The sequence below is a fragment of the Thalassophryne amazonica genome, chromosome 13 (assembly GCF_902500255.1).
Source record: "Thalassophryne amazonica chromosome 13, fThaAma1.1, whole genome shotgun sequence".
NCBI lineage: Eukaryota > Metazoa > Chordata > Actinopteri > Batrachoidiformes > Batrachoididae > Thalassophryne > Thalassophryne amazonica.
In genome coordinates this window covers 71,995,161-72,015,714 of record NC_047115.1, presented here as the reverse complement: position 1 = coordinate 72,015,714, position 20,554 = coordinate 71,995,161, and the positions used below count along the sequence as shown (strand labels likewise).

General features: G+C 45.9%; 1 protein-coding gene across 11 annotated transcripts in view; it reads left to right on the top strand.

Moving 5' to 3' along the window:
* LOC117524002 (sorbin and SH3 domain-containing protein 1) overlaps positions 1–20,554 on the top strand; it is a 175,009-nt gene that overhangs the window by 89,187 nt on the left and 65,268 nt on the right. For all 11 annotated transcript variants that reach the window (XM_034185714.1, XM_034185708.1, XM_034185709.1 and 8 more), the window contains 2 exons: positions 138–240; positions 9,530–9,644. In XM_034185714.1, coding sequence (XP_034041605.1) covers positions 138–240; positions 9,530–9,644 — 218 coding nt within the window. The remainder of the gene's footprint in view (positions 1–137; positions 241–9,529; positions 9,645–20,554) is intronic.

Here is a 20,554-nt window from a genome sequence, read left to right as displayed (position 1 = left end):
TTGTGATTCGACGCTATATAAATAAAGTTGATTTGATTTGATTTGACAATAGAAGCAAAGTGTTTCATCATGGTTTTTCTATCAGGTTCAGACATTAACAATGAATGTAATGTTTTTACTTGCTTTTAATATTTCAGTGAAGACTGTGCCTCGTTCAAAAAGTGATGCAGAGGTCGGTTCAAGAAGTCATTCGATGCCAGTGCCAACGCGATCGTCTTCGCTGAAACCCTCCGCCAAAAGGTCAGTATCCTCCATCTGCTCCACATGTCACTATGACATTCACTGTGATCTTTCACAAAGTCACAAAGTCAATATTTATTGTCCTCCACCCAACGAACAAAGTATCAGTGGGGATTATAGTTAAGAGCACATCAGTCCTTGGAGTTTCATCTCAACCTTTACAAGCCTGTACCCATGGGTGTTTTAAGTTATGATGATATTTATTGCTGAGGTTAGAAAAGACTTAAGAACTACCACCTGAAGAAATGTATTTCCAAGACCACCACCCGTCTCTCTGGACATTTTCCCTGTGAAACTAATATCCTGTCAAACTTTACAAACAAAATACTTGCAAATGTACAATGATCCACGAACAAACACAATGTAGTTTGAAAATACAAAACATCATCAATGAACGAATGCATTTTGTCTTGCAAATACAAAATGCGATAATCAAGCAAATATTGAACAGAGTAACTTGCCATTCATTCATTCCACAGCAGATCTGAAGTAGATTTTTTTTTGTTTTGTTTTTTACGTCGGATGCCGTTTCATCTTGATCCAACTCCATATTACATGGAGAATGGGTCTGTAAGTGAATCATATTACAAATACACAACTTGTTTTGTTTGTGAAGTTTTGGCTGGATCTTAGCTCCATTTTAGCCACAATATCTTCAAGGCCACTGGGCCCAAATTAACAAAATTTCCAAAGCACATGTTCAGTGCCAGATGACCTTTGGCTTACCTTTGACTTTTGAGATTGGTAGGGTACGCAATGCTATTAATATAGTACAGTCCATAGGCACATCCAGGATTTTGTAAAGGGGTTGGGGCATGGATTTGTGAATTAATAAATTGTGACTTGGGGGGTGGGGGGGGGGGGGTGGGTGCTCGCGTCCTATAACGTTTTTTAATTTTTGGTGCCACCTCCTGGATTTTGGCACATATTTTACCACAAAATACACCACAGAGAAAAGAACCCTTCTTACCTGTTTTTTTAAATTTATTTTAACTTGTATTTTACAGTCTTGAATGTGATGCTATGATGACATGGAACAGAGAACATTTGAAATTACTAAAAAAGTGAACACCTTTGCTACACCTTGCTGAATCATGGTCTAGTATAAATGTATCTAGCTGAGTAACTTGTTCAGAAACAACATTTGGCGGGGATTCTTATTTTTTTGGTCCATGAAAGGGGGGCACACGTGTATGCCCCCCCGGGATCTGCCCCTGCAGTCTAAGGACAGCAAGAATTTGGATATTATGTAGGTCAGGATGTCCTCCAGTGCAGACTTTTACCCAGCCCAGGACGGTGAATTTGCCATTTCACGGGTTCTTATATTCCTTTCAGAACCACCTGTTAACTTCAAAATGCACTGTATATCACTATTAGTGAAACGATGACAACATAAGAGTTTCTTCAGTCTTAGCATGCCAATTTGTCAATCCCCCGTATGACTTCGTTGCCAGGCTCTTAAAAATGCACATTTTGTCCTGTACAGCATGTTCTGGTCTTCATTTGCTGAGTGTGATAGAACATGACAGCACACAGCAAAACAGAGAAGCATTTTCTTCTTCCTGAGCTTCTGTTGTCTGCAGAGGATTGATTCCCCTCATGTCACAGAGAGGTTTTTGTGTCAGTAAATCTGCTGTGGTACAGGACAGTGATGGAGGACAAAGAGTTGCTCTTTAGAACTGCAGATGACAGGAATTGTTCTGAAACAAACTTCTCACTTTGGGTTTGTTTGCTCAAAATCAGTGTCGCCTTAGAAAAGCTGATGTCTGCCTAACATGGTTCAGTCTGAGACATTTGAACATTTCTAGAAGATAATTTGAAAACAGCGGCATACTGTACGTTTAGTCTTTGTGATCACTGGACCCGTTTGCATGACCACAGCAATCAGATGTCTGTTATAATCTGATGTCTCGCGTTTACATGCACGTCAGCAATCCAATAATTGGAAAAACCTGGTTTACATGATTTCAGTTCATTAGTAGGATTCCTTTGGAAGTGGAGAAAGAAGAAAGGGCAGCTCCTGAAGAAAAAGCATAGACTGTATAGAGAAAAAGCTCTCTCTCTCTCACTCACTCACTCTCTCTCTCTCTGTCTCTCTCTCTCTCTCTCTCTCTCTCTCTCTCACTCACTCTATCTGTGTCTCCACCTCTGTCTCTGTTTCTCTCTGTCTGTCTCTCTGTCAGTGAGAAGGTTTGCAGAGTTCATGTCCTTGCACCTGAAATATGATGTCATGGTTTTAGGAAGCTCCGCTCAACTTTAATATATTTGCTTTTATAACAGCTGAGTGGATTCTTGTCATTTGATTGGTGCTTTATATGTCACGTGACATGGAATATTCATCCCATTTGTGTTGCATTGCATTTAGTGTGCGAATTTGGTTCCATTTACTGTGCAAATTTGGTTCCATACATTTTGTATCATTGCACTGCAACCACCGCACTGCGTCCACCACCCATTAGTGGGGACGCCGTTTAGCTAAACATGGCAGAGTTTGTTTTGCTGACAGATGATGATTTGGAGAGCTAATTGATGGTGCTAATTCTTCTAACACAAAACAAACAAATCCACTATGCTGTAAGCTGTCTGGAGGCATGAAGAGCTGTTAGGATGAAGTTAGGATGAAAGGATGGACAAATTTCTGATGCAATTTTTTGCTGGAGTGAGGAAAGCAGATGGCAGTCTGTACACTAAGTCTACATCATCAGAATTGTTTTTTGCAAGTTGACTGAGAACAATTTTAGACTCCTATTTAAAGTTCGTGTTGGACAGTTAACGTCAAAGCAATAGTGACACACACAAAAATGTAAGTCCCTTTTCTGTTGTTTATAAATTAATAAAATATACGAGGTCTGTGAGAAAAGTAACGGACCTTATTATTTTTTTCAAAAACTATATGGATTTGAATCACGTGTGATTACATCAGATATGCTTGAACCCTCGTGGGCATGCAAGAGTTTTTTCACGCCTGTCGGTTACGTCATTCGCCTGTGGGCAGTCGATTTTTTCATTGTTTAGGAATGGCTCAGACTGCTGCTTTGTTTGATCAAAATTTTTTCAAAACCTGTAAGGCACAACTGAGTGGACACCATTTGATAAATTCAGCTGGTTTTCGGTGAAAATTTTAACGGCTGATGAGAGATTTTGGAGTTTTACTGTCGCCGTAAGGACGGCCCACGGTGCCTGACGGCGATCTGCGCTCCGAGGCGGCGTTGTCTCGCTGTTTCAAGCTGAAAACTTCCTAATTTCAGGCTCTGTGGACCCAAGACGTCATGAGATAACAGAGAACTTTCAGAAGAATTCGGGATCAGGAGTTTATCCAGACATTCCACTGTTTAAGGAGATTTTGTAATGAAAGAACGTGCGGGCAGATTCGCATGTCGGGAAAAACACCTCCGTTGGAAACCTTAACGGACAAGTTGGAACATGCCCAAGCTGTTAAACAATTTCTCAGATACTCACTTGTTGAAAGCCATCAAAAGCCGCCTGAATTTTACAAATGGTTTTCAACACGGAGGTGTTTTTCCTGTCGCGGCGCAGACGGATTTGCCATGTCGTCACGGATCCGACTCGGCAAATTCGTCCGCACGTTCTTTCATTACAAAATCTCCTTTAACAGTGGAATGTCCGGGTAAACTCCTGATGCCAGCTTCTTCTGAAACTTCTTAAATTAGGATGTTTTCAGCTCGAAACAGCCAGACGGACGCCACCTCTGACCGCGCCGCGCCGATCTGCTTTGTGGGCTGTGCTTAAAGCGAAAGAAACTCCACAGTCTCTCATCAGCCGTTAAACTTTACACCAAAAACCAGCTGAATTTCTCGAATAGTGTCCACACGGATATCCCTCACCCTGCAGCTTCTCAGACAAAGAGATTCCGACGGGAGGGGGAGTCCACACCTCACTCAAAGCCTGCCCACAGGCGAATGACGTCACCGACAGGCATGACAAAACTCACGCATGCGCACGAGGGTTCAAGCTTGTCTGACGTAAAAACATATGAATCAAATCCATTTATTTTTTGAAAAAAATAAAAAGGACTGCTTTTTTTTTATCACAGACCTCGTAAAATGACAAGGATCTATTTTTGCATTATATACAACAAATAATGAATGTTTTTACATTCTTTCAATGGAACGAATATTTCAATCGGTGAAAGATGGAACGTACCATTCAACGAGGCATGTTCCATCCAATGAAATATTTGTACCATTGAACTCATAAACATTCATTATTTGTATAATAATCAGATAGCAACCAGATTTTTATGTGCATGTAATGGTGCATTCACACATAGACAAGACGTGTTACGAATGTCATATTTCATTCTTGACACATTCCTGACATTCTTAACGTAACTTAATGCATCTGAATAGGTTTCTTAATAGTGCGTGTTGGTGCGTGATATTCGTGATTTTCGTGGAGCATGTTTTTGGCTGTCAAAAAAGCTTCCATGAATGTCATGCACCACCCTCATTTTGCCTCATGCCGTGGAGGTCCCAACTGAGCGTGTTGATCCATCTTGATTAGTGGTGATCCTTAATAGAGCGTGACAGCGTTCTTCTCTGACATGCGCACAATTAAACCCTGCTGCACTGCATTCAGTTTCATTGCTGCAGTATGCTGAAGAAGGACAGTGACACCAAGTCAGCTAAAAGTCTCGTTCCAATGCTCATCAGCGCGGTCCTGCAGGTGTCCACCTGCTGCTGCTGCTGCTGTGCCTGGTGTTTGGGGAAAGGAGGGATATGAGAACCGCGTGAAGCCACACATCTGGCTCTCTCAGTCTCCTCCTCCTATCTGCACCACTCCATGGCACAGAGCCCAACTAAGCATGCAATCACAAAGTTCTTCCGCTGTGGATTTTGAGGCCCAAACTGGAGCGATCTCAATTGCTCAGCAACTGGGATGAATATGGGTGTGTGTGTGTGTGTGTGTGTGTGTGTGTGTGTGTGTGTGTGTGTGTGTGTGTGTGTGTGTGTGTGTGTGTGTGTGTGTGTGTGTGTGTGTGTGTGTGTGTGTGGAGACAATTCGCCTCATTCACAATGTGACAGAATGTAACGAAGTGCTTTTACGCGTGATAACACGCAACAATGCGGAATATTATTCTTGATCGTGCGTAATGGTTCCTGATAATTCTCCAGCAACACGTGCCGTTAATTGTAACAGGTGGTAACAGGTTGCAGCAGTTCCTGAGGACACTTGACGCCTCTGCCCCAAATCATCACATTCGTTATCAGCGGCAAAGAACGTACACTTCATGGCATTCGTGACTTGCCGTTGTTATGTGTAAACACACCATAAACTGGGCCACCGTTGCCCTAACGAAAGCTTGTATATGATTTAAATTGCTCACCCTTAGTAGTTATCTTAAGAAGATATTCTTCATTGTAAAGATGTGAAAATTCTTTCATTTTAGATTAACGTTATAAACATCATCAGAAATATAGTCCTTGACTCATCTGGTAAAAGATGAATCATTTAAAATGACACAGTCTCACTCCTGACATGTTGACACAAAAGGTTAATTTTGCCCAAACGTCACTGTGTGGCACACCATGACCATGACCTCAACCCAAACATATGTAGATGACTGTTCTCTGGTGACACATAAGTGAAGCAGATAGTTCTGTGAGTTCAACATGGTGGTCTGGAAACATCTGATAGCCTTCATGAATTTGTGTTTCTTAATTCTTTCATTTGTCCAACCATAGTCAATACGCAGGTAAGTATAGACATCACTAGCTCCAAGTAGTGGGAACTATTTCAAGTCCATTGTCCACACCACAGCTTTCCCACTGACACTGTGAATAGAGCTGTCCGCTGTAGTTAACATCAAAATGCCAAAATCAAGTAAACTTGCACAGCTTTCTCAACAAGACTAACCAACTCCTGGCATTGTTTTCTACTGCAAAGATCATCCACTTCAGCTAGAATGTATCCCAGTTGTGGCATTGCCCTATTTCAGAAACTTTCCTGAAACTGACGATAACGGCATTGTGATTGTAAGGCAACATGGACAGGGTTCTAGCTAGGATAAAATTTTAGTGTAATGGTAATGTGGAGGGAGCGAAGCGACCGAGTCAAGGAAGCATAGCGACCTGGCGGGGGGGGGACCTTTTGAAAATTTAAGCTAAAAATTGGACATTCTAGGGGTACCGAAAGGGGAAAAGCCAGGTACGACAGCCCAAGTCCCTTCATCATGTCCAGAAGGCTGGGGAAGTTTGTTGAGTGGGCAATCTCATTCTGGGTTAGCCAGTACATGGTCCTCAGTGAGGCAATCGGAGTCCGTGGACATTTTTAAGTCAAGACTTAAAACCTATTTTTATTCTTTTTCTTATGAGTACTTTTTATTTTATGTTTTATTCTTTTACTTCTGTTTTTAATTAGGTATTTGAATTTGTTTTTATTTTTATTTATTTATTTTAATTTTTTTATGTTGAACTGTTCTGTGTGAGGCACCTTGAGACGGTTTTTGCTGTAATTTGGTGTTTTATAAGCTGATTAAATTGAAATTGAACAACATTTTATTGAGTCTTAAAGTAAATAAATATGAACTTGGTTACTGGATCCTTAAACTCTGGACATAATAAACTCTACATGGTGGATCCTTGATCTCTGGACATAAACAGAAATAAAATATTAGTTTTTGTCAAAAGCATTTCCTTTCAGACATTATTATTGCCATGAATGTATTTCCATACCTATGAGCTGAGCTCTTGCAGCTGTGCTGCACGCCAGGCTCATAAAGAACGCTGGACGTCTCATTTTGGGGGGAAAAAACATTTTAGTCGATTGTAGTTTATTATCTGTATTGCAACATTTGTAAAGAGGTGTCATTTTATTTAAAGCGGCAATTTGCTTTGAGGTTATTAATTCAGAGCGGACTCTGTCTCAGCAGAAAGATGCGCAGTGTTTGAAGATGTGCCAACGGAACGGAGGACGATTCCCATTTGTTGACTGCAACAAGACAAGAGTCCCAATTAGTGACTTTAATCCCCACAAAAGTGACTCATGGTATTTTAATGGCTTTGAGAGGGGTTAAGAAGCAGACTTACTGCTTCTGAAGAGCAGCGAATCAAAGAGCCACGAGCCATTGAATTGAAGCATTGCTTCATTGATTCATGCTTCAAACTAGAGTCGCGCTGCAGAAACGGTTGATTACAGACTCGTTACGCTGTATTGAAAATAAGCGTAACGGTCCAAAATAAGCGTAACGGTCCAAAATTATAGTGTAACTGGCCGTAACGCAAGTTTGCGCTAGCTAGAACCGTGATGGAGAAATAAACAGTAGTTGCCAATGGCTGCGAAGCAGGGGTGGGACAAAGTCATTGTCATTTATTCTCAATTCATGAATCAGCAAGTTTCAAGTCAAGCCAAGTCTCAAGTCAGCTTGCTAACAACTGGTGGTCATTATGACTTGAGACTTGCCAATTCATGACTTGAGAATGACTTGCTGGTGACTTTGTCCCACATCTGCTGCGAAGTGAAAGCGTTCACTGCATGAAAGTGACTGGAAATATGTACGTATACAAAAAAAATTCCAGATGGTGGTGAGGCAGTGCATTCTAGATTGATTTTTGCTGACCTGCAATATGAAAAATTAAAAACCTTTGAAAATCGATGCCATCCTACACATATCATGACATCGACAGTGTCAAATCACTGACTATTTGCTTTCAGTGGTTATGAAATTAGATGAAGTCGGGTCTTGGAGCATGCATTGGTGCTGCCGCATCCAGCACACCGTGGAACTTTGCCAGATCCTGGATGGCAACCACCCGGTGGTTCGTCTCCACTTCTCGAAAACAACCATTGATCTACCACAGCTAAGGGAAATGTGCGTGCTGTGCAGTTAAATTTGGGGGAAATTACTTTGTTCTTTGAGTGATCTACTCTTACCAAGAACCCTAATGAGCACAACACTGAGGGTTCAGCCGAGGGATCAAATCCACACCATTAGCTAAGCAGTGTATCCTGTAAACAACCCCTAATAAACTGTGGAGGACGGTGGAGGAGGTGGAGAGAAGTTCCTGCGGTTGCCGTTGCAGCATATGAAACCAGTAGTGAACGTAAACACATATTAAACAGAGTAGCGTGCACGTGTGGGTGAATGGGACAGGCTGTTTTACATCTGCTGGCGTTGCTGAGTGAAGTGAAAGCTTACCAAGGCTAGTATCCGATAACAAAATAAATTTTGCTGCAAAAAAGATGCGGTTTGTACGCAGAACCTCATAATCGCCATCCCAGTTTGTGTGCAAAACCACATAGTGAACAGTGCACCAATCACTGGCATGTATCTCGGTCACATGATGCAAAGATTGTGGCGCCCACGAGAGCTTCTCTGACGCTCTGAATTCTCTGTAAACTTTTGGATTTTGCTGATTTCCTTGCTTTAATCATGGAACCATTCGATGAAATTGATGAACCTGTTTTGGCTTCAACTGGGAAGCGTAAACAACGTAAGCCACACCAATCTGCCCATGCCAAAGTGAGAGCAGAGCGGCACAATGGACAAGGACTGATACTTCGTGTAGCATGCAGGCATGACAATGCACTGTGCAAAGCCGCAACACTGACTGAAAATGACGTAGCGTACATTAAAGTGATGGACTTACTGAGTTTTGCAAACAAACTGAAGGTGGAGATACCAGGTTTTGCAGCCAAATCTATTAAAAGTTGGTAATTAACACATTTTTGAATAAAGGTTAATTTTTGAGGTGCACCATAACCATTTCATAATAAGAAAAGAATGATTCATGGAGATGTACAACTTCCATCAGGTAAATATCCTTATTTTAAACAAAAGTGGTCTGGTTTCTGGGTTTTGCGCCTGAACTCTTCATACGTGTTTATATGAGGGCAGCAGCTCAATAATGCCTCCTCATGTGGATCATCATAATGATTGGAGTCATGAGCTGGAAGCTCATAGCTGATGATTGAAAAATAAAATGAAAACCAAACAAAACTTCTCAATTAACCACAGTTCTCATTATAGAGACTGTTCAGCCTTTATTTGATAATTTTGCTATTGCTGTGTGTTTTTCCAGGAAGCTGTGCGCTCTGGGCTTCGTCAAGTCTTATTTACCCAATTAAATTAGCGATTTGCTTCAACTGTGAATTGGATTTTCTTTGTTGTCATCGTTGGAGGATGGGGAGGACGGGGCGGCAGTAAAGAGATACACGTCGCTTTACATTAGAAAATAGCTTAACCTAAGACAGTTGCCATGGAGACCACTTGATAAGGATTGGCTCTCTTCCATCCCACACCCCACCCCACCTCTCCTCGACCCCACAGGAACGAGTGGGAGCCCCCAGATAAAAAGGTAGACACCAGGAAGTACCGCGCAGAGCCGAAGAGCATCTTTGAGTATGAGCCGGGGAAATCATCGGTGCTGAAGCTGGAGAGAACGGTAAGCTGTCTGCTTCCTTAAGGTGTGTGTGTGTTTTTTTTTTTTCTGTGCACTGTGTCTCTGCATGTTGTGTGAGCTACCACATGCCCTCTACCCCTGTATGTAAGCATCCGGGTGGCAGCATCACTAACGGCTCAGAAGGCGATGTTTGTGCAGCCTGAACATGTGCTGGACATTCCTGCACGGTGTCCTGTTGCCTTGACAGACGATCCCGCTTGGCAGCGTGGAGGGATCAATAACTGGGATGGCCTTTGTCTTCTAGCCTCCAATTTAAGGTTACTGGGCTGAATCAGCTCGCGAGCAAAGGATTGGGTGCAGACACAAAAGATGGAAGTGCAAGGCTCTCTGCCCTACTTTCATTTTTTTTGTGTTGAAGATTGCATCATGACTGTGTGTCCTTCAGGACGAGCTTAGTCACGTAAAGTACAGACTTGTCCACTGCTGACGGTATATTTACCACAGGACTTCTCCATAAATTTTGCATTTGGATTTCTCTGAGGGTTTAGATCTTTATTATTTTACAGTTATACGAAATACTGCATCAGGACCTTAGGTGTAATTAAACAATATTGATTATGTCTTTTGTGGATGTTTGCCTGGATCTGGCCCAGTCCCAGCTGTAATAAATGCTCTCATTACAGAGAGTCCAGTCTAGCTTATAACTGCTCCCCTAACGACCCCCTGTACAAGGTGGTTATTATGGTTCTGTGTCCATGCGACAGGAGACACTCATTTTCATGTCTTTTCTTCTTCAAATTCATTCTCTACTGTTTGGGTGAAAAGCCATCTCTGTATTTAAAAAAAAAACAAACACAATGCTAAAATACCGTCGGCCGTATGAGCATAAAATAGGAAACAGAATTGTGACCCCTTAAAATAGGTCAAGATTAGCTATCTGAACTTGATCAAGGTCTGTGTCCCAAGAATTTTCCCTGTGAATTTGAAGATCCTGGCAGTAATAGGACTGGACTTATGCTGAGCACAGACAGACAGACGGATGGATGCAAGGTCTTCGCAATACCCAATGGCCATATTTTGGCCTCGGGTAACTAGATGTTCCATGATTGTGTCCAGCTCAACAAATGTTAGACAAGTTGTCTTGGTCACAACTACAGTCAGGTACATAAATATTTGTACATGACACAAGGTCTTTTTACCTAAAGATAGGTAAAAAGTGTGCCATAAGGCACATGGGAGATCTCAGCCTATATTTGATCTATGAAAATCCTGTTCTTTTCCACACCACCATGAAGCCATGTAAATGATGACAACAGACAAAAGTTTGGTTGCACATTTTCTCCGATCACAGCCACAGAAGTAGCCTGTATGTTCTTCAGAATTTTCATGGGTGTCTTGGTGGTTTAATGTCACTAATCGTCATGTTGCACCATCACTTAGTTTTTGGGAACTGCCTTTTCCAGACAGATTTAAAAAACAGTACCATGCTGTTGGTATTTCTTAATGATTAATTCAAAACATATTCAGTGTGAATATTTCCATTCCTTCACTTGACTAAAAAAAACTGTAAAAATTCTGATTTAACATTATATTTATACATCATATGTCCCATTACTGACAGTGATGGGGATGTCTATACAAATGGTTATATTCTAAAATGGTCAATGTGATGTTTTTGTTAAAGTCCCTGAATTAAAACTAAAAGCCCACATGACAAGTACATTTTAATTGTTTCAGTTCAGTTCCATTGTGGTGGTGTAAAGGGCAAAATTGCAAAAAAAAAAAAAAAAAAAAAAAAAAAAAGAATAAAAGTGTCACTGTCCATTTACTTATGAATATGTCTGTAAATTTTTGGTTATTAGCTTGAATAAAATGAAAACTAGAAGACCATTCTGTGTACCTCTGTTGAGGTACAAAACCACTGATCTTATTGTTAAAGAAAATGGAACAAAGAAATAAAGTCCTGGGTCCAGATCCATCTCTTTACTGTAATTTACTCATAATCTAATGTTAAAAAATACATAAATAAATACAACCCCAATTCCAATGAAGTTGGGACGTTGTGTAAAATGTAAATAAAAACAGAATACATGCTTTGCAAATCCTCTTCAACCTATATCAGTTGAATACACCACAAAGACAAGATATTTAATGTTCAAACTGATAAACTTTATTGTTCTTGTGCAAATATTTGCTGATTTTGAAATGGATGCCTGCAACACGTTTCAAAAAAGCTGGGACAGTTGTTATGTGCTGACGCGGGTCAGAGAACCGAACCAGCATCTGACAATGGCCCAGCGCTAAATAACCAGAAAACGGTTCCAAGAAACAAATTTATTCCCCCTCATGTGCAATAATTCGTGTATAACATAAATATTCAGCTGTCTTGGCAAGGTGAAGGACGGCGCGCTCTCCAGCGCCCAAATGGATCAAAGCCCGGCACTTCTGGACTCAGATTCACCACCGAACACCCCCCAGGTGGATACGACAAACTGACTCTGTGAAGGACGGAAAAGGTGAGGTAAGTCAACAGAGCTACAACAAATATCCTTCAGAGGCACACACTATCAGCAACACATTCAGGTCTGAATTTAAGCTTTATGTAAATGAGCAGCTTCTCACAACAGGTGGAGGATCATCAATCCGTACGCCACGGCAGTGAGAAACAAACTGCACAATTCTCATCAATGTTCAAATATACTGCGTAACAAAACGCCAAATTACTATTAACGATTATTCAGACGATAATCACCTACGATGTGTGCTGACAGCATGTGTCCCTCACCCGTCCTCCTTCACAGGCACGATGTGTCAAACCCTGGCGCGGTCCTCAGCGTCTCACAACCGAACGTCACAAGGTCGAGTTCCCGGCAATTCTGCTCAAATCACTCATGGCTTAAATGCAGAACGCCATCTCATTATCTGCTTCAGCTGAAAGTCTTTAAGTCTGCACGTGAGCATCATCCACAGGTGCTGCAAGTTGTTAGGCTTGCACGTGAACATCCTCCACAGGTGCAGCCAATAGTTCTGATGAGGGTGAAGGACTCTTCCGCCAGCACCTTCTCCACAGAAAAAAACAGTTTGCATACCACCTGGAGAGCAAAGAAAAGAAAACAGCACCCAAATGTCCAGCCAAACCCCCCAACACACAACAACAGTGATATGTTTACCACTGTGTTACATCACCTTTCCTTCTAACAACACTCAATAAGCGTTTGGGAACTGAGGACACTAATTGTTGAAGGCTTGTAGGTGGAATTCTTTTCCATTCTTGCTTGATGTATGACTTCAGTTGTTCAACAGTCCGTGGTCTCTGTTGTCATATTTTGCACTTCATAATGTGCCACACATTTTCAGTGGTCGACAGGTCTGGACTGCAGACAGGCCAGTCTAGTACCCGCACTCTTTTACTATGAAGCCACGCTGTTGTAACATGTGCAGAATGTGGCTTGGGATTGTCTTGCTGAAATAAGCAGGGGCATCCCTGAAAAAGTTGTTGCTTGGATGGCAGCATGTGTTGCTTCAAAACCTGGATGTACCTTTCAGCATTTATGGTGCCATCACAGATGTGTAAGTTGCCCATGCCATGGGCACTAACACACCCCCATACCATCACAGATGCTGGCTTTTGAACTTTGTGCTGGTAATAATCTGGATGGTCTCTTTCCTCTTTTGTGTGGAGGACACGACGTCCATGATTTCCAAAACAATTTGAAATGTGGACTCATCAGACCACAGCACACGTTTCCACTTTGTGTCTGTAAATTTCAAATGAGCTCGGGCCCAGAAAAGGTGGCGGTGTTTCTGGATGTTGTTGATGTATGGATTTCGCTTTGCATGGCAGGGTTTTAACTTGTAGATGTAGCGATAAACTGTGTTAACTGACAAAGGTTTTCTGAAGTGTTCCTGAGCCCACACGATAAGATCCTTTACACAATGATGTTGGTTTTTAATGCAGTGCCGCCTGAGGGATCGAAGGTCACGGGCATTCAATGCTGGTTTTGGCCTTGCCGCTTACGTGTAGAAAGTTCTCCAGATTCTCTGAATCTTCTGGTTATATTATGGACTGTAGATGAAGGAATCCCTAAATTCCTTGCAAATGAACGTTGAGAAACATTGTTCTTAAACTATTGGAATATTTTTTTATGCACTGGTTCAAAAAGTGGTGATCCTCGCCCCATCTTTGCTTGTGAACGGCTGAGACTTTTGGGGATGCTCCTTTTATACCCAGTCTTGACACTCACAATTAGCGTCCTCAGTTCCCAAACGCTTATTGAGTGTTGTTAGAAGGATAGGTGATCTAACATAGTGGTAAACATACCACTGTCCCAGCTTTTTTGAAATGGGCTGCAGGCATCCATTTCAAAATGAGAAAATATTTGCACAAAATCCATAAAGTTTATCAGTTTAAACATTATGTTGGGAAAGTGTAAGTACACGGACCCACAACAGGGGGCGCAAATGAACGGACAATGGAATAGGTCAAATAACAACACTTTACTGTTGCAAACGTGCACAACAAACACAACAGATCACACAATAGATCAAAGGTCAAATTACAAGGTGTCGTGTGGGCAGGCTCGAGGATAGGAGACGCCTGTCCAAAGCAGAACCGGAACCACACGATTTCCTCCGCCACCAGACCCCGGGAATACTGGAGCCGCCAAGTCCCGAACTCCCAGGTGGCCACTGCCTCCGCGTGTCGGACCTGGTACTGCTGGCGAGGAACAAAAACACAGTTAAACGTGGGTGCATCTGCACCCAGCAATCTGCACGGCAGGGAAGCTACCTCCACCTCTCGTTGGAGAAAAAGTCTGTTATCACTCACAAAAATCACAAAAAGGGCTTTCTATCAAGCAGTCAGGCTGAGGATATTACCTTTCATGTAGAACGATATCTCGGCAATGAGGTGGAGATGCCGTCTTGCTGATATACCACTGTAGATCTGATGATTGATGACAGCTGTCGTCGGTGATAAGTGACAGCTGTCACCCCGGCTGCTCCTGTGAGGCGGCAGCGCCCTCTGGTGCCTGGAGCCCGCACTCCAGGCAGGGCGCCCTCTGGTGGTGGTGGGCCAGCAGTACCTCCTCTTCAGCGGCCCACACAACAGGACCCCCCCCTCAACGGGCGCCTCCTGGCGCCCGACCGGGCTTGTCCGGGTGGCGGCGGTAGAAGTCGGCCAGGAGGGCCGGGTCCAGGATGAAGCTCTTCTTCACCCAGGAGCGTTCTTCGGGGCCGTACCCCTCCCATTCCACCAAATACTGGAAGCCCCGGCCCATCCGTCGGACATACAAAAGCCGGCGCACTGTCCAAGCCGGATCGCCATCGATGATCCGGGCAGGAGGTGGTGTCGGACCCGGAGTGCAGAGGGGTGAGGTGTGATGCGGTTTAATCCTGGACACGTGAAACACGGGATGGATCCGCAGTGAGGCCGGAAGCTGAAGCCTCACTGTGGCGGGACTGATGACCTTGAGAATCTTAAATGGACCTATGTACCGTTCCTGTAATTTTGGGGAGGCCACTTGCAGTGGAATGTCCTTGGTTGACAACCACACTTCCTGCCCAGGATGATACGTAGGAGCCGGGGTCCGCCGCCGGTCTGCATGGGCCTTTGTCCTCATCTGGGCCCTCAGCAAAGCAGAACGGGCGGCACGCCACACCCGACGGCACTTCCGCAGGTGGGCCTGGACCGAGGGCACACCGACCTCTCCCTCAACCACCGGGAACAACGGGGGCTGATACCCCAGACACACCTCAAAAGGGGAGAGGCCGGTGGCGGACGACACTTGGCTGTTGTGGGCGTACTCGATCCAGGCCAGATGGGTACTCCAGGCCGCCGGGTGCGCGGCTGTCACGCAACGCAGGGTCTGCTCCATCTCTTGATTGGCCCGTTCTGCTTGCCCGTTGGTTTGGGGATGATACCCGGATGAGAGACTGACCGTGGCCCCCAGTTCCCGGCAGAAGCTCCTCCAGACGTGCGAGGAGAACTGGGGACCGCGATCGGAGACGATGTCTGTTGGGATCCCATGCAGCCGGACGACGTGGTGGACCAGGAGGTCCGCTGTCTCCTGGGCCGTTGGGAGCTTCGGGAGGGCCACGAAGTGGGCCGCCTTGGAGAATCGGTCCACTATCGTGAGGATGGTGGTGTTGCCCTGGGACGGCGGGAGGCCCGTGACAAAATCCAGGCCGATGTGGGACCAGGGGCGATGAGGCACGGGCAGCGGCTGTAGCAATCCCAAAGCATTGCGATGGTCGGCCTTGCCCCTGGCGCAGGTGGTACAGGCCTGGATATAATCCCGGACGTCGGCCTCTAGGGACGCCCACCAGAAGCGCTGCCGGACAACTGCCATGGTTCTTCGCACCCCTGGATGACAGGAGAGCTTAGAGCCGTGACAGAAGTCCAGGACTGCAGCCCTGGCTTCTGGTGGGACGTAAAGTCTGTTCTTCGGCCCAGTTCCGGGGTCCGGGCTTCGTGCCAGGGCCTCCCGGACGGTTCTCTCTACGTCCCAGGTGAGGGTGGCCACGATAGTGGACTCCGGAATGATGGGTTCCGGTGGATCCGACAACTCCGTTTTGACTTCATCTTCATGTACCCGGGACAAGGCATCCGATCTCTGGTTTTTGGTCCCGGGACGGTAGGTGATCCGGAAGTCAAAATGGCCGAAGAACAGTGACCAGCGGGCTTGCCTGGGATTCAGCCGCTTGGCGGTCCTGATATATTCCAGGTTCCGGTGGTCAGTGAAAACCGTGAATGGCACGGACGTTCCCTCCAACAGATGTCTCCACTCCTCAAGAGCCTCTTTCACCGCAAGGAGTTCTCGATTGCCGACATGATAGTTCCGTTCGGCCAGGGTCAACCTGCGGGAAAAATAGGCACACGGGTGAAGGACCTTATCGGTCTTCCCGCTCTGGGACAGCACAGCTCCTATCCCTGAGTCCGAGGCGTCCACTTCAACCACTAACTGGCGACTAGGATCGGGCTGCACCAGAACGGGTGCAGACGAGAAGCGCCGTTTCAACTCCTTGAATGCGGCATCGCAACGATCCGACCAGGTGAAGGGGACTTTTGGTGAGGTCAGGGTTGTCAGGGGGCTAACTACCTGACTGTAGCCCTTAATGAACCTCCTGTAGAAATTGGCAAAGCCGAGGAACTGTTGCAGCTTCCTACGGCTTGTGGGTTGGGGCCAGTCTCTCACCGCCGCAACCTTGGCCGGATCAGGAGCGACGGAGTTGGAGGAGATGATGAACCCCAGGAAGGACAAAGATGTGCGGTGGAACTCACACTTCTCGCCCTTCACAAACAGCCGGTTCTCCAACAACCGCTGCAGGACCTGACGTACATGTCGGACATGGGTCTCAGGATCCGGAGAAAAGATGAGTATATCGTCTAGATATACGAAGACGAATCGGTGCAGGAAATCCCGCAAGACATCATTAACCAAAGCTTGGAACGTCGCGGGGGCATTTGTAAGCCCGAACGGCATGACCAGGTACTCAAAGTGACCTAAGGGGGTGTTAAATGCCGTCTTCCACTCGTCTCCCTTCCGGATCCGAACCAGGTGATACGCATTTCTAAGATCTAGCTTGGTGAATATTCGGGCTCCATGCAGGGGCGTGAACACCGAATCCAACAGGGGCAACGGGTATCGATTACGAACCGTGATTTCGTTCAGTCCCCTGTAATCAATGCATGGACGAAGTCCGCCATGTATTTTACCCACAAAAAAGAAACCTGCACCCATCGGGGAGGTGGAATTCCGGATCAACCCGGCGGCTAAAGAGTCCCGGATGTAGGTCTCCATTGATTCGCGCTCAGGCCGTGAGAGGTTGTACAGCCTGCTGGACGGGAACTCACCGCCTGGAACCAAATCAATGGCACAATCGTACGGACGGTGGGGGGGAAGGGTGAGCGCCAGATCCTTGCTGAACACATCAACAAGGTCATGGTACTCCACCAGCACCGTCCCTAGATTGGGCGGGACTCTGACCTCCTCCTTAGCCTGGGAACCGGGAGGAACCGAGGAACCTAAACATACCCGATGGCAGGTCTCGCTCCACTGAACCACTACCCCGGACGGCCAATCGATCCGGGGATTGTGTTTTAACATCCAGGGAAACCCTAAAATCACACGGGAGGTAGCAGGAGTCACAAAAAACTCGATCTCCTCCCGGTGATTTCCTGACACCACCAGAGTTACAGGTGGTGTCTTATGTGTGATTGGAGGGAGTAGGGAGCCATCTAGTGCTCGCACCTGCACAGGCGAGGTAAGCGCCACCAGAGGGAGCCCTATCTCCCTGGCCCATCTGCTGTCTAACAGATTCCCTTCAGAGCCCGTGTCCACGAGTGCTGGGGCCTTCAGGGTTAAATCCTCATAAAGGATTGTAACTGGGAGTCGTGTGGCAATGTGGGTGTGTCCCACGTGAATGTCTCGGCCCACCCTTAGCCCAGTTTCTAGGGGCGGGCGTTGGTGTTTAACCGCTCGGGGCAGTCTCTTACCTGATGCTCTACCGAGCCACAAACAAAACACGCCCCGCGGGCCAGCCTCCTCTGTGTGGCTGGTGCCCTAAATGTGGCCCTGCTCGTGTCCATAGCTTCGTCAGCAGGGGGAGCTGTAACCACATGGAGCGCAGGGGCCGTGGAGCGTGGGGAGGGCGGAGCGCGGTCGGAACCGGAAGGGAGAGGGATGGCGCGTGCCCGGCCACGCCCTTCGTCTCGTTCCCGACGGCGTTCTTCTAACCGATTGTCTAATCGTATGACGAGGTCAATAAGCCCATCTAAATCCCGCGGTTCGTCCTTAGCCACCAGGTGCTCCTTAAGAACCAATGACAGTCCGTTTACAAAGGCGGCGCGGAGGGCAGTGCTATTCCAGCCGGACCTCGCAGCCGCGATGCGGAAGTCGACTGCATAGGCAGCTGCGCTCCGGCGCCCCTGTCTCATTGACAGCAGCACGGTTGAAGCGGTCTCTCCTCTATTAGGGTGATCGAACACTGTTCTGAACTCCCTCACAAACCCATCATATGTCTGAAGGAGCCGTGAATTCTGCTCCCAGAGCGCTGTAGCCCAAGCGCGTGCCTCACCGCGAAGCAGGTTTATCACATAAGCTATTTTGCTGGCATCAGTCGCGTACATGACAGGACGTTGTGCGAAGACGAGCGAACACTGCATAAGGAAGTCCGCGCACGTCTCCACACAACCTCCGTACGGCTCTGGGGGGCTTATGTATGCTTCCGGGGAAGGTGGGAGGGGTCGTTGAATGACCTGTGGAATGTCACTGTTACGCACAGGGTCGACAGGAGGGAGAGCCGCAGCAGCGCCCTGAGGGCGCGCCTCCACCTGCGCGGCGAGAGCCTCCACCCTGCGGTTAAGGAGGACGTTCTGCTCGGTCATTAGATCCAACCGAGCCGTGAAAGTGGTGAGGATCCGCTGCAACTCACCAATCACTCCTCCTGCGGACGCCTGTGCGCCCTGTTCTTCCATTGGCCGTTCAACAGCCGGTTGACGCCCCTCGGGATCCATGACGTTGGCCGAGATATCCTGTTGGGAAAGTGTAAGTACACGGACCCACAACAGGGGGCGCAAATGAACGGACAATGGAATAGGTCAAATAACAACACTTTACTGTTGCGAACGTGCACAACAAACACAACAGATCACACAATAGATCAAAGGTCAAATTACAAGGTGTCGTGTGGGCAGGCTTGAGGATAGGAGACGCCTGTCCAAAGCAGAACCGGAACCACATGATTTCCTCCGCCACCAGACCCCGGGAATACTGGAGCCGCCAAGTCCCGAACTCCCAGGTGGCCACTGCCTCCGCGTGTCGGACCTGGTACTGCTGGCGAGGAACAAAAACACAGTTAAACGTGGGTGCGTCTGCACCCAGCAATCTGCACGGCAGGGAAGCTACCTCCACCTCTCGTTGGAGAAAAAGTCTGTTATCACTCACAAAAATCACAAAAAGGGCTTTCTATCAAGCAGTCAGGCTGAGGATATTACCTTTCAGGTAGAACGATATCTCGGCAATGAGGTGGAGATGCCGTCTTGCTGATATACCACTGTAGATCTGATGATTGATGACAGCTGTCGTCGGTGATAAGTGACAGCTGTCACCCCGGCTGCTCCTGTGAGGCGGCAGTGCCCTCTGGTGCCTGGAGCCCGCACTCCAGGCAGGGCGCCCTCTGGTGGTGGTGGGCCAGCAGTACCTCCTCTTCAGCGGCCCACACAACACATTAAATATCTTGTCTTTGTGGTGTATTCAACTGAATATAGGTTGAAGAGGATTTGCAAATCATTATATTCTGTTTTTATTTACATTTCACACAAAATCCCAATTTCATTGGAATTGGGACTGTAGCTACACACAATGATTTTTTATTTTTATTTTAACAGATCCACCTGATACCTGATTGTAGCTATTTCTTGTTGCATACATTTTCATTGTGTTTTCTGAAAGTGAGTTTCATTAACAGTTGAACTACAACCCCTGGCAAAAATTATGGAATCACCGGCCTCGGAGGATGTTCATTCTGTTGTTTAATTTTGTAGAAAAAAAGCAGATCACAGACATGACACAAAACTAAAGTCATTTCAAATGGCAACTTTCTGGCTTTAAGAAACACTATAAGAAATCAAGAAAAAAAGATTGTGGCAGTCAGTAACGGTTACTTTTTTAGACCAAGCAGAGGAAAAAATATGGACTCACTCAATTCTGAGGAATAAATTATGGAATCACCCTGTAAATTTCCATCCCCAAAACTAACACCTGCATCAAATGACATCTGCTCGTTGACATTAACCCTATGTCATGAAATTGACCCTATGTGTCTTTTTGCAAGGAATGTTTTCACAGTTTTTGCTCTATGGCAAGATGCATTATCTTCTTGAAAAATGATTTCATCATCCTTAAACATCAGAAAAGTGTCCAAAATATCAACGTAAACTTGTGCATTTA